General features: G+C 43.8%; 1 protein-coding gene across 2 annotated transcripts in view; it reads left to right on the forward strand.

Annotated features, from left to right (window-relative positions):
* OSBPL11 (oxysterol binding protein-like 11) overlaps positions 1 to 14,420 on the forward strand; it is a 102,533-nt gene that overhangs the window by 14,847 nt on the left and 73,266 nt on the right. The window contains exons 2-3 of one of the 2 annotated variants that reach the window (XM_011971527.1): positions 1,899 to 1,902; positions 2,525 to 2,824. In XM_011971527.1, the coding sequence (XP_011826917.1) occupies positions 2,649 to 2,824 (176 nt within the window). In that variant the 5' untranslated portion in view covers positions 1,899 to 1,902; positions 2,525 to 2,648. The other variant, XM_011971526.1, reaches the window with a different exon arrangement.

Raw genomic sequence — 14,420 nt, forward strand, 5'->3', positions numbered from 1 at the left:
TTCACCTAGAATCATACTTTTTTTCTTTTACATATTTTTGTCCCATAAGCTTTTTTCCACTTTTATATTTATTTATGTATTTATTTAAAGAGACAGGTCTTCTATGTTGCCCAGGATACCCTCAAATTCCTGGGCATAAGTGATTTCCCCCATCTCAGCTTCCCAAGTAGCTGGGACTACAGGTGTGCATGAGCACACCTGGCTTTCCTTTTTTTTTTTTTTTTGAGATGGAGTCTCGCTCTGTTGCCCAGGCTGGAGTGGCACGATCTAAGCTTACTGCAACCTCTGCCTCCCAGGTTCAAGCAATTCTCCTGCCTCAGCCTCCAGAGTAGCTGGGATTATAGGTGTGTGCCACCACGCCCAGCTAATTTTTGTATTTTTAGTAGAGACGGGGTCTCGCCCTGTTGGCCAGGCTGGTCTCGAACTCCTGACCTCAGATGATCCACCTGCCTCGGCCTCCCAAAGTGCTGGGATTACAGGCGTGAAACACCGTGCCCCACCTACATACCATATATTCTTTACCCATTCATCTGTTGATGGACACAGGCTGGTTCCATATTTATGATATTGTGATAGTACTCCAGTAAACATGTGAGCACAGGTATCCTTTTGATATGCTGATTTCTTTCCCTTTGGATACTCAGTAGTGGGATCACTGGATTGTATGGTAGTTTTTATTTATTTATTTATTTTTCTTTCTTTCTTTGAGACTGAGTCTCGCTGTAGTTGTCCAGCCTGGAGGGCAGTGGTGCGATCTCGGCTCACTGCAACCTCTGCCTCCCAGGCTCAAGTGATTCTCCTGTCTCAGCCTGTCAAGTAGCTGGGATTACAGGTATGCACTACCATGGCCGGTTAATTTTTGTATTTTTAGTTGAGAAGGGGTTTCACCATGTTGGCCAGGCTGGTCTCAAACTCCTGACCTCAAGTGATCCGCCCGCCTCGGCCTCCCAAAGTGCTGGGATTACAGGTGTGAGCCACAGTGCCCAGCCTCAAGTCATGTTATTATAAACTAAAATTAACAATTAGGAGAGACTTTAGAAATCTACCCAAGAACTGTTGTTTTACAAATCCAAAATCAAGGCCTCAACAAGGTGAAAGATTTGTCTGCGGTCCGGAAGAGTACCTAGCTCTGTTGTGAGATCTCTAATTTCCATGACAGCTTCTTTTTTTTTTTTGAGATGGAGTCTCGCTCTGTCGCCCAGGCTGGAGTGCAGTGGTGCGATCTCTGCTCATGGCAAGCTCCGTCTCCTGGGTTCACACCATTCTCCCGAGTAGCTGGGACCACAGGCGCCCGCCACCACGCCGGGCTAATTTTATTTATTTTTATGTTTTACTAGAGACGGGGTTTCACCGTGTTAGCCAGGATGGTCTCCATCTCCTAACCTCGTGATCCGCCCGCCTCGACCTCCCAAAGTGCTGGGATTACAGGTGTGAGCCACCGCGCCCAGCCAACAGCTTCTTTTTCATTTATAATACTGATTGGCTTTACTCCATTGTCATGCTTGCGCCCCCACTCCCCCACCCCCAAGTGACTAAAACGTACAGATGTTTGCTTCGTTCTTGTACTTTCTTATTTTTGTAAGCTTTCTTTCTAAAATGCCTGGAACGGCCCCTCAAATGGAAGGCTGGGACGTGGTTAGGAAGACAGGCAGTCACACACGAGAAGGGAACTCTCTAGGTCCGCTGGCTCCTTTGTTTCTTCCTCCTTCACTGTCCGGGTTCCTGCTTCCCCTACGCCCCTCTCCCTCTCGCTTCCTTACTCGTCGCCCCGTTACCAGCCCCCAGAGGCTCCGCCCCCTTCAGGGACCAGCCGCCCTGACCCAACATGGCGCCAGAGGCTTCGGCTATGAGGGAAGTGAGCTCACGCTACTCCGGAAGGGAAGGCGGGAAGGGAGCAGGCGGGTGGCTGACCCACTGTGGGGCTGTGGGTGGGGCGGCGGCCGCGGCCCTGGCATTCACGCTTGGGTCTGGAGAGAGCGCGAGAGACTCACCGGCTCCCGGGAACCCAGTCGAGGGCCCGGGCCAGGGGCAAAGGAGGAAGTCGCCCCGAGTGGCTCGCCTCTGGCCCTGGGAGAGGCGGCCCCGGGAGCCGGCGTCCCGCCCCCGGCGGCCTCCTTCCCTGACCCTCCTCCCGGGCTGCGCGCGCCGGCCCAGGCTGTCTTTCGGCGGCTGCGGCGGGAACTGCCGAGCGGGCTTGACTGGACCCACTGCCTGAGGACCGGCGGAGAAGAGGGAGCGCGGCGGGTCAGCCCCGAGGTTAGGCCGCGGGGGACTGCCCGTGGCGCTTCGTCCTTTTCCCGGCCGTCTTGGCTACAGAATCTGCGATCTCCCCAGGCTCCTTCTCTTTCGAGTATGTCACTTAAGTCCTCTCGCCGGATGCTTTTTCCTCCTTGCTTTTGCCGGAAAGGAGAGAGATACATGTGAAGGATATCTGTCCTCATTGCTTCCCCTGCCCTCCTAAAAGTTTAACTTCTGTGGTAATGTGTATCTTCCTTTTTTGGACCATTTGACAGTCCCGCCCCAGCCGCCGTGTGATTTAGCAACCGGGATCATATTCAGATAAAATCTTAAAAAAAAAAAAAGTCACCTGCAGAACTACAGAATTGTTCTCTCCCGCTCAAGAAGGGCAAGTGGACTTTGGCGTTAAGATGCAGGGGGGTGAACCAGTGTCCACAATGAAAGTCTCGGAGAGCGAAGGAAAGCTGGAGGGCCTGGCCACAGCGGTGACCCCGAACAACAAGAACAGCAGCTGTGGAGGTGGAATCAGTAGCAGCAGCAGCAGCAGCAGCAGCCGCGGTGGCAGTGCAAAAGGCTGGCAGTACAGGTATGGTCCTTTCTCCAAAATTCTTTCCTGAGGTGGAGGTAGGGGGGAATATGCCGGCGGCTGCATCCCGCAATTGTTGAAAGATAAAGTTTTTTGACTGGCTTCCAGAAGCAACTGATACATCTCGTTTGGATCTGGGAGCTCGCCTAAAAGATTTAATCCATTCATTTGTTGGTTCAACAGGTATTTATGGAAGGCCTTTTGAGGAATACAGAAATGTATCCCTGAACTTCCTGTACAATCAGAGAGTTAATGCTTCCTCTGATTTAATTCTGTACTCACTTCTGCTTTTGCCTGTGTTGCAATTTATTTACAAGCCAGCTTTCTCTCTGATAGACTGCGAGGGCAGGAACTGTTTAACTCAGCTTTCTCGAGAGGCTAGCAAATACTGGTGCTCAGAACTTGCTTGTCCAGAGATTGGAGTAACTGAATCAGAAAGATTCTTGCCCTGAAGGTATTTGTGACTTGGAAAGGGGAATGTACAAAAATAATTTGAATACAAGGACAAAGGTAGACATCCTAATGCCTCTGATAAACTAAACCTGAGCCTGGAGATGTTCAGTTTGTGTTGCACAGACCACTTCAGTGCTCTCTGTGTTGATGAGAAAGTCTGCGTTTGTTAATTTTCACTAATATGAATGAACAACTTAAGGAACAGGAGAGTCCTGGAGAGGCAACAAGTTTTGTTTTTGTTTTTTAATACATGAAGTGTAGGGAGAAAGAACTATCCAGAACCTTAAGAATGAATGAAACAAACCAGTACATCCCATCGTATTGGAACTAAAGGGATGAATTCTTAAGTTCTGATTGACTCCTGTGTGCCTCACTGTAGTAGTCCTTTTTAGCCTTTGTGCTTATTTGTGCTTGTGAAATTTTTGTGAGACTTGGAAGGAGTTAAAGCCAAGATTTTGTGAGGGATACACATTTATCATGAATAATATTCATATGTATGAGTATGCATGACTATATTAATATATAGAAGTGTAGAAGATTATAACTTTTTTTTTTTTTTTTTGAGACAAAGTCTGGCTCTGTCACTCAGGCTGGAGTGTGGTGGCGCAATCTCGGCTCACTACCACATCCACCTCCTGGGTTCAAGTGATTCTCGTGTCTCAGCCTCCCGAGTAGCTGGGATTACAGGCGTGCGCCATCACACCTGGGTAATTTTTATATTTTTAGTAGAGATGGGGTTTCACCATGTTGGCCAGGCTGGTCTCTAACTCCTGACCTCAAGTGATCAGCCCTCCTCTGCTTCCCAAAGTGCCAGGATTACAGGCTTGAGCCACCGCACCTGGCCAGAAGATAACTTTTTATTGGTAAGTGACTGTAGGATAAGAAGATATATTCAGTTACTTTGAGATGTCTAGGCTCACTTTTGGAATCAGCATGATCTTTTGTGTGTGTGTGACCCATGACAGGGGCCGCAGGTCCCCTGTACGTGGCGCTTCATCCTGACCCGCCATGGGGCTGTGGGTGGGATGGCGGCTGCGGCCCTGGCATTCACGCTTGGGTCTGAAGAGAGCTCGAGAGACCCCAAAATACAAAAATTAACCGGGCATGGTGGTGCATGCCTGTAAATCCCAGCTACTTGAGATGCTGAGACAGGAGAATCACTTGAGCCCGGGAGGCAGAGGTTGCAGACTGATCATATAAGATTATCGATTACTTGGCAGATATATTTTGATAGCACTTAAGGAAGCAAGACAAAGTAAAATTCCTAGTAGTCAGAGGTCAGTCTTCCGATATTCAAACTCTGAAACCCAGCCTCAATTAAATTGAAAAGTGAAACAGACTTCTTAGCAGTGGGGAGAGTTGTCGTAAAGCCATGCACTTTAGTAATGTACTTTCATCTAGACCCCCATTATTCCTTAATCCCTTACTTAGGGCATTATTATTATTATTATTATTGTTATTATTTTGAGACAGAGTCTCTGTCGCCCAGGCTGGAGTGCCACTGCACTATTCTTGACTTATTGCAACCTCCACCTCCCAGGTTCAAGCGATTCTCATGCCTCAGCCTCCCAAGTAGCTGGGGTTATAGGTGCTTGCCACCATGCCCATCTAATTTTTGTATTTTTAGTAGAGATGAGGTTTCACCATGATGGTCAGGCTGATTTTGAATTCCTGGCCTCAAGGGGTCTCTGCCCCTCTTGGCTTCCCAAAGTGTTGGGATTAGGGTGTGAGCCACCACACCTGGCCTTTAGGGCATTATTTAATGGTTATATAATTTTTTATTTTTTTTAAATAAATGTGGTGAGATGAGGTCTCACCATATTGCCCAGGCTGGTTTTGAACTCCTGGACTGAAGTGATTCTCCCGTCTCAGCCTCCCAAAGTGCTGGGATTACAGGTTTGAGCAACTGCGCCTGGCCATATAATTTTCATACTAGAATCTGTTGGAAACACCAATGAGAAAGGTTATTAGGGGAAATGTAGCAGAGGAGTGGCAACTGACAATGTAGGGCATTCAAGGAAGATTTGAAAAATTAACGTGTAGACTCAGGTATATTACTTCCTAGAACAATAATCATAGTCATAATGACCTTAAGTTGTCCAGGAAAGCACACTCTGTTTAAGAGGCAGAGAACTGTATGATATAGTGGTGAACAGTTTAAATAAAATAGCTTAAATTTTTAAAAAACTGCTCAAGTGTCTGGAAAATTCAGTTATGTAGAACTCTTCCCAAATAATGAAGATAAATAAGGCATGATTGCATTTACATCCCAAGATATGTTTTTATTTTAATGTGGGTTGTCCAAGGCTGACCTTCAATGTGGCTCTCAATCTGATTTATCCGTTTGTCCTCTAGGACATTGATAAAGCAGTTTTCCCTATTGTCCTGTGTTACTTCCTCTTCCTGGTTTTTTCACTTGAGATCTCAGTCCCTAGACTTTATTTATTTATTTATTTGAGACATAGTCTTGCTGTTTCGCCCAGGCTGGAGTAAAGTTGCGTAATCTCGGCTCACTGCAACCTCCCTGGGTTCAAGCAATTCTCCTGCCTCAGCCTCCTGAGTAGCTGAGATTACAGGCACCTGCCACCACGACCGGCTAATTTTTGTATTTTTAGTAGAGATGGAGTTTCACCATGTTGGCCAGGCTGGCCTCGAACCCCTGATCTCAGGTGATCCACCCACCCTAGCCTCCTAAAGTGCTAGAATTAAAGGCGTGAGCCACTGCACCTGGCCTTCAGTCCCTAGACTTCAAAAACAAAACAACAATAACAAGAACTAAACTAATCTTTTCTTCTTGAAAGCAGTTTTTACTTACTGCCTCCATTTCCTTCTCATTTATTGCCCAACCCATGGCAGTTGGCGCTATTCTTACCGAAGAATATGAGTGAATAGCGTTTTTAGTATCTTTTTTTTTTTTTTTTTTTTGAGACAGAGTCTTGCTCTGTCGCCTAGGCTGGAGTGCAGTGGCCCCATCTTGGCTCACTGCAAGCTCCGCTTCCAAGATTCACACCATTCTCCTGCCTCAGCCTCCCAATTAGCTGGGACTACAGGCGCCAACCACCACGCCTGGCTAATTTTTTGTATTTTTAGTAGAGGCAGGGTTTCACTGTGTTAGCCAGGATGGTCTCGATCTCCTGACCTCAAGATCCACCCACCTCGGCCTCCCAAAGTGCTGGGATTACAGGCGTGAGCCACTGCACCCGGCCTGTTTTTAGTATCTTAATCCAACTTATTACTCTATAAGTATATGCTGTTAGAATTATTTTAATTTTGGTCCGGTGCAGTGGCTCACATCTATAATCCCAGCACTTTGGGAGGCCAAAAGCAGTGGATCACCTAAGGTCAGGAGTTGGAGACCATCCTGGCCAGCATGGTGAAACCCGTCTCTACTAAAATTACAAAAAAGTTAGCCAGGCATAATGGTGGGCGCCTGTAATCCCAGCTACTTGGGAGGCTGAAGCAGGAGAATCACTTGAACCCGCGAGGCGGTACAGTGAGCTGAGATCATGCCACTGCACTCCAGCCTGGGTGACAGAGCGAGACTCCATCTCAAAAAAAAAGAAGGAATTATTTAACTTTTTTTTTTGAGATGGAGTCTTTGTCACCCGGGCTGGAGTGCGGTGGCATGATCTCGGCTCACTGCAACCTCTGCCTCCCAGCTCGAACTCCTGACCTCAGGTTATCCGCCTGCCTCGGCCTCCCAGAGTGCTGGGATTATAGATGTGAGCCACCATGCCTGGCCAATGTTTTTATTTTTAAATTGAAACAGGATCTCGCTATGTCGACCAGGCTGGTCTTGAACTCCTGGCTCAGGCAATCTTCTTGCCTTGGCCTCCCAAAGTGCTGGGATAACAGGCCTCAACCAGTGTGCCCGGCTCTTTTTACTTTGTAAACCAAAAGTATCTGAGACATATCTGAACAATTTAGAAAGTTTATTTTTGCCAAGGTTAAAGACAGGCCTGTGATACAGCCTCAGGAGGTCCTCATGACATGTGCCCAAGGTAGTCCAAAACAATTTGCTTTTATACAGTGTAGGGAGACATAATGGATCAATCAAATATGTGTAAGATTTACATTGGTTAGATCCGGAAGGGAGGGACAACTTGAGGGCTGGGGGGAGCTTCCAGGTGATAGGTAGATTTTGATTGGCAATTGGTTGGAAGAGTTATCAATAGAAAGGAATGTCTGGGTTATGATAAGGGATTGTGGAGACCTAGGTTTTATCACGCAGATGAAGCCTCCAAGTAGCAGGTTTTAGAGAGAATAGACTGTAAATGTTTCTTATCAGACTTAAGGTCTGTGTTGAGTGTTGATGTTAATGTTGGAGAGGTATAATGAGGTATATTCAACCCCCGCTTCCTATTACGGCCTGAACCAGTCTTTCAGGTTAAAATTTAGGGTGCCCTGGCCAAACGGGGAGTCTATTCAGATGGTTGCGGGGTGCCTTCGAATTTTATTTTTGGTTTACAACTTTCTTGATGATATTGTTTGCAGCACAACAGTTTTTAATTTTCATGAAGTCTAATGAGTTTTTTCTTCTCGTTACAGTTTTGTGTCACATCTAAAACACGATTGTCAGGTTCAAGATGACAAAGATTTACACCTATATGTTTGTCTAGGAGTTTTGTTTTAGTGCTTATGTTTAGGTTTCTGATGCATTTTTAGTTCTTTTTTCCTTATGATCATTTTTGTTTTCTTTTGTGAAATATCTGCATATGTGTTTTTTATACATTTCCTATTAGGTCTTAATATTTTTCTTTTTAATATGCTTGAGATCTCTTATTAAAATGTCAATTAACATTAAATATCAATATTCCTTTAAAAATATTTTGATTTTTCTTCTTTTGAATTGGTAAAGGGATGTGTATATACAACGAAACATTTCCCTTACATACTTTTCCCAGCCACTCTGTTTCCTTCTCTGGAAACTCTTTTACTGATTTCTTGACTGTAATTCCAGAGAAATTGATATTAGTTCTTTATTTAATTAACATGTGATGACATGCAATATATTTTAATTTTGTATAAATTCTTTGCTATACTTACTACAAAGATTTCCCTAGTCCTCAGATTTTAATTTCATATTTTGACATACAGAAAACTTTTAAGTCAGACCTCTTATTCCTCTTTTCCATCTATTTCTAATTATAAAAAGTAACTTTTCTAAATACTTGGTTTTGGCTGGCACTGTCACTCACCCAAAATGTTGATCCTTAGTACTTTGGGACACTGAGGTGGGATCACTTGAGCCCAGCAGTTTGAGACCAGCCTGGGCAACATAGAGAGACCCCATCTCTACAGAAAATTTAAAAATTAGCCAGGCCATGGTGGCATGCCTACTCAGGAGGCTGAAGTGGTGGCAGAATTGCTTGAGTTCTAGGCTTCAGTGAGTTGTGATTGTGCCACTGTGCTCCAGCCTGGGTGACAAGACCTGGTAGCAAGACCCTATCTCAAAAATAATTAAGTAAATAAATAGTCATTTTCATTAAGTTTTAAAAGTTGACAGTTTTAAAAGTTGACAGTTTTACAATTTACCTTTTTTTTTTTTTTGAGACAGGGTCTCACTCTGTCTCCCAGGGTTGAGTGTAGTGGCTCCATCATAGCTCACTGCAGCCTCGAACTGCTAGGCATAAATGATCCTCCTATTCAGCCTCTGGAATAGCTGGGACTACAGGTGCACACCACCATGCCCAGCTAATTTTTAAATTGTTTTCTAGAGACAGGATCTTGCGATATTGCCCAGGCTCATATTTAACTTTTTAATCTATCTGGAATTTATTTTGAAATACAGTGTGAGATCTACTACTGCATTACAAATTACCCCCAAATTTAATATATTAAAACAGCAACATTTATTATTTCATAGTGTCTTTGGGTCAGGAATCTCAGTGCAGCTTAGCTGGGTCTTCTGGCTCTGAGTCTTTCTTAAGGCTGAACTGGGAAGGATCCATTTCCTAGCTTATTCATGAGACTTTTGGTGCAGTTCAGTTCCTTATGGCCCATTGGACAAATAACTCAGTTCCTCATGAACTGATGGCCAGAGGCCTCCTTTGGTCACTGGCCACATAGGCTTCTTTGCAGAGCATCTTACAACTTGGGAGCTTGCTTCTTGAGAGTGAGGAAGTAAGAGTACTAGAGAGTGCTAGCTGGAGAGAAGTTACAGTCTTTTGTAACCTAAGCGCTGAGGTGAATTCACATCACTTTTCACTGTTCTTCAGAAGCAAGTCCCACACAAGGGTGTGAGACTGCCAGCAGGTGGGGATTATTGGGATTCATGCCAGAAAATGCCTAGACAGTTAATATAATAGACTCAAGATTGTAAAGACTAGAGGGGGAAACAGATTTTGGGAGTCAAATTATGCATCTGGTTTTAGGTGTGTCCAGCTAAAGTTGCCAGAATGTTTAAGTGTCTTATCTAGCCAATCCTCAGAGATATGGGGTATTGGAAATGTAGATAATTGTCTTTATAGTATCCAGAATGTTTTCACATCTGTTACCATATTTAATTCTCGCAACTCTGGAGGAAGATAGAGCATTATTATCCCTATTTTACAGCTGAAGAAAACCTAAGTCTAAATGATAATATAGACTTAGATTACATGAAGTTATATATTGCATGTAGCTAAGGTTACACAGCTAATAAGTAGAAGAACTTTTATTTCTAGATAGATTTTACATAGAGGTATTAAAAGTCGATAAACTCTCTAAAAGGAATGAATAATTATTGATAATAACTAGTTTGGTACATGGTTGGTTTTATGGTTTACTCATGTCCTAACTTACATAGTAAATATTTTTGAGCCTCTACTATGTCTGAAGCACTCTTGTTAGTTAATGCTGAATTAATGTGCACACCCAAAACAATGAAAGAAGGAATTCTAAGGCTAATTTTGGGAGGATCATCAAAATAATCAGGAAAAGGAAGGGCGTCAGTGGCATTTGCAAAATAATCTCATGATGACCTTTTGAAAAAAAAAAAACTTTTTTGAGACAGTCTTGCCCTCTTGTGCAGGCTGGAGTGTGGTGGCAGATCTTAGCTCACTGCAACCTCTGCCTCCCAGGTTCAAGTCCAAGCAATTCTCCCGCCTCAGCTTCCCAAGTAGCTGGGATCACAGGTGCTTGCCACCATACCCGGCTAATTTTTGTGTTTTTAGTAGAGATGAAGTTTTACCATGTTGGCCAGGCTGGTCTCAAACTCCAGACCTCAAATGATCCGCCCACCTCGGCCTCCCAAAGTGCTAGGATTACAGGCGTGAGCCACCATGCCCAGCCCTTTTGAAAAATTAAACGTTAGAACTTAATTTATTAGATTAGCCTTAAATTTTCTTGTTTCCAGAGTAATTTATATTCATACAATGTGTGCTTTCTCTCCCATTTATAGAGAAGATAGATTTCCCCATTCTGGGTCTTTCCTTTCTTTTTCATAGTGAATATTCACACTTTATAAAATGTGCATGTTTTCGTTATTTTTGTGTTCTTCATGTCAGCTTGTAGAGAAATTCAGAAGTCTGCAACTATGCCACATGCTTTTTAGAGGGCAGAAGAGAACTATTCAAAAGAGGAACTGAAAGACAAACCAGGGTGTTTGATGGGGCTGCTTTTTTTGAATTTTGAGCTCCTCACTGACTAACCATATTAACAGATAAATCTATTTTCCTTATTAGCAAACAGTTATACTTTTCAGTAAATGTGTAAAAGTCTGCAAATGTGTAGTATAGAAATAATTTTTATGGTCAGACCACGATAATTTTGTGGTTTCTTCCACTGTCAATACTATTATAAGGAAAAGTGCCTGTTTGCGGATGGGAAAAGGAGATTGGCCTAAATATAAATGAATGTTCACTGTCTTAGAGGTTTTACCTCTTTTGAGTTGATTTGAAGAAAAAGTCATAAATGTCTGCTTTTTTTTTCTCTCTGCAGGAGTTAAAGGAAAATTGATACATATTTCTATACTCTGGTTTTTGTTTTCTGTATCTGAAATCTGCTATAGATGCTGGTAAAAACAAGATAAAGATGATTGTAGTCATGTAACTGGAAACTATAAAATATTGTTCCAAAATCTAGTTAGAAGTATACCAAGTCTTGAGGAGCAAGATTTGGTTTATTAATAATGTGCTGTGATTTCTTAGTTTCCTTACATTTTTGCAGTACGTATCGTGTGTGTGTGTGTGTGTGTGTGTGTGTGTGTGTGTGTGAGAGAGATGGAGTTTCACTCTTGTTGCCCAGGCTAGAGTGCAATGGCACGATCTTGGCTAGGCGTGATCTTGGCTCACCACAACCTCCGCCTCCCGGGTTCAAGCAATTCTTGTTCCTCAATTTCCCGAGTAGCTGGGACTACAGGCATGCCACCTGGCTAATTCCTATATTTTTGGTAGAGACGGGATTCCACCATGTTGGCCAGTCTGGTTTCAAACTCCTGACCTCAGGTGATCTGCCTGCCTAGGCCTCTCAAAGTGCTGGGATCACAGGCGTGAGCCACCGCGCCCAGCTTTGTCTACATTTCTAATCGTTTGTTGTAGCTGGGATACCTAGAAGTGAAATTCTAGGGCCAAAGAGTGCTAACATTGTTAAGACTCTTGGCAGGAGCGAGGACCCCTCAGTTGACTTTATACTTTTTGTTATAGAATAAGATACAGTTAGACTTTCTTTTGTTTGTGATTTGAGTATACAGTCTGCGAGTTGAATTTTTTTTTAAGACGGAGTCTCGCTGTGTCGCTCAGGCTGGAGTGCAGTGGCCGGATCTCAGCTCACTGCAAGCTCCACCTCCCAGGTTCACGCCATTCTCCTGCCTCAGCCTACCGAGTAACTGGGACTACAGGCGCCCGCCACCTTGCCCGGCTAGTTTTTTGTGTTTTTTAGTAGAGACGGGATTTCACCGGATTAGCCAGGATGGTCTCGATCTCCTGACCTCGTGATCCTCCCATCTCGGCCTCCCAAAGTGCTGGGATTACAGGCTTGAGCCACCGCGCCCGGCCGCAAGTTGAATTTTTTTGGGGGAAGGTGGGCAGGCTACTGAGAATTGCCTCATGGCTGCGTAGAAAAATTGTTTCTCTCTTCCCATTGCTTAATTCGTTCAGCAAATAAACACTTATATCCCAGGCTATACACTAGCTGTTGCAAGGAATATCTCTTAATGTCATTAGCCTTTTCCTCAGCTAAGCAAGCCATTCCCCACTTCATGCTATTTGTTATCCAGAGAATGGACCAAAGTGCTAAGCCTTTTGGGAGGTTACTTTTTGCCTAGTTGAAAGTATGGATTTTGACATGTGGCTTGCCTGGTACCTCATATTTACTGACTACAAGTTGTGTAAATTCCTGCCTGTGGTTAAATACCTTAAGGTATTGCTATTTGGGTTTTCCAGAAAAATAGAACCAATAGGTAGATAGAGAGAGAGAGATATTATGAGGAATTGGCTCATATGACTATGGAGCCTGAGAAATCCCATAGCTCTGTTGTCTACAAGCTGGAGAACCTCTTGACATTATTGTCAACCTCTGATGTCACTTCCAGCTGGCTCTGCCCTCATCATTCCATTAAATTGTTATCTCTTGCTTGTAAGTCTAATGATTCTTCTCAGTCTTTGTCATATCTTACTTTATCAGTAGCACTGAACTTTTATTAATTTTTGGTTTTCTATTTTTTTTTTTTTGAGACAGGGTCTCACTTTGATGCCCAGCCTGGAGTGCAGTGGCAGGATCTTGGCTCAGTGCAACCTCCGCCTCCAAGGTTCAAGCGATTCTCCTTCCTCAGCCTCCCGAGTAGCTGGGACTACAGGCATGCACCACCATGCCCAGCTAGTTTTTGTATTTTTAGTGGAGATGGGGTTTTACCATGTTGGCCATGCTGGTCTTGAACTCTTGACCTCAAGTGATCCACCCATCTCAGCCTCCCAAAGTGCTGGGATTACAGGCATGAGCCACCGTGCCTGGCCTGAGACAGGGTCTTGCTGTGTTTCCCAGGCTGGAGTGCAATGGCATGATTGCAGTTCACTGCAGCCTCAACTTCCTGGGCTCAAGCAATCCTCCCATCTCAGTGTCCTGAGTAGCTGGGATTACAGGTGTCTGCCACCCTGCCTAGCTAATTTTTAATTTTTTTTTGTAGAAACAGGATCTCACTGTGATGCCCAGGCTAGTCTCAAGCTCCTGGTTCAAGTGATCCTCCCAAAGTGCTGGGATTACAGGTGTGAGCCAAGGCACCTGTCCACTGAATATTCTTGACCACAGACTTATCTTGAAACACTTTCTCTCGTTTCTGTCTTTCCATACTGCTAGTTTTCTTCTCACTACTCAGTTGCTCCTTATCTCTTCTCTGTATTCCCCTTGCCCTTAAAACTTTTCCTTAGAGATCTCTCTTAGGCCCTGTCCCATCTCTTGCCCTTTTGTAATATTTCCTGGGTGACCTTATTTACTGCTATAACTTCAGATACCAGTTATATGCTTATATGCTGATGACTACCAAGCCCTAATTATGCCGCCTTACTGGATATCTCCTTGTATAGTCCTGCAGGTTCATTAAATTTAACATCTTAAATTGGAACAAATCCAAAACTTCTCTGTGATCCTTATCGACCCAGTTGTTCCAGCTGGACATCTGAGTGTTGCCCTTGTCCTTTTCTCTCACCTTCATTCTTTCTGTCTCAGTTCACATCTAATTAGTCCATCAGATCTAGTCATTGCAGCCTTCTCACTCACTACTGAAACCTGTGTATTTGTTTAATGCCTTTTTTATATGTATGGCAGCTGAAAATGTAGTCCCATTGTGTGTCTTTTCCAGTAGCAGAAACCCATGTTACTGTCTTTTTCTTCAAGGAGACATATTTCTCTTAGATTAGATTATAGATTTGAGATGGAGAACTATTAGTTATTGCCTTTTTGATTTTCTTATGCTTTTCAATGTTTTTTCAGAGTGCTGTGTTTTAGTAGGTATTGAGTAATTGTTTTGAGTTGAAAGGATTTGAAACTGTTTAAAAGGTAGCTTAATTTAAAAACCTTTTATATATCTTAAGTCTCATAAAGAAAGGTTAAGAAATAAGTATATTGCTGGGCACGGTGGCTCACGCCTGTAATCCTAGCACTTTGGGAGGCTGAGGCGGGCATATCACAAGGTCAGGAGATGGAGACCATCCTGGCTAACACAATGAAA

Source organism: Mandrillus leucophaeus, unplaced genomic scaffold (assembly GCF_000951045.1).
Source record: "Mandrillus leucophaeus isolate KB7577 unplaced genomic scaffold, Mleu.le_1.0 Scaffold123, whole genome shotgun sequence".
Taxonomy (NCBI): Eukaryota; Metazoa; Chordata; class Mammalia; order Primates; family Cercopithecidae; genus Mandrillus; species Mandrillus leucophaeus.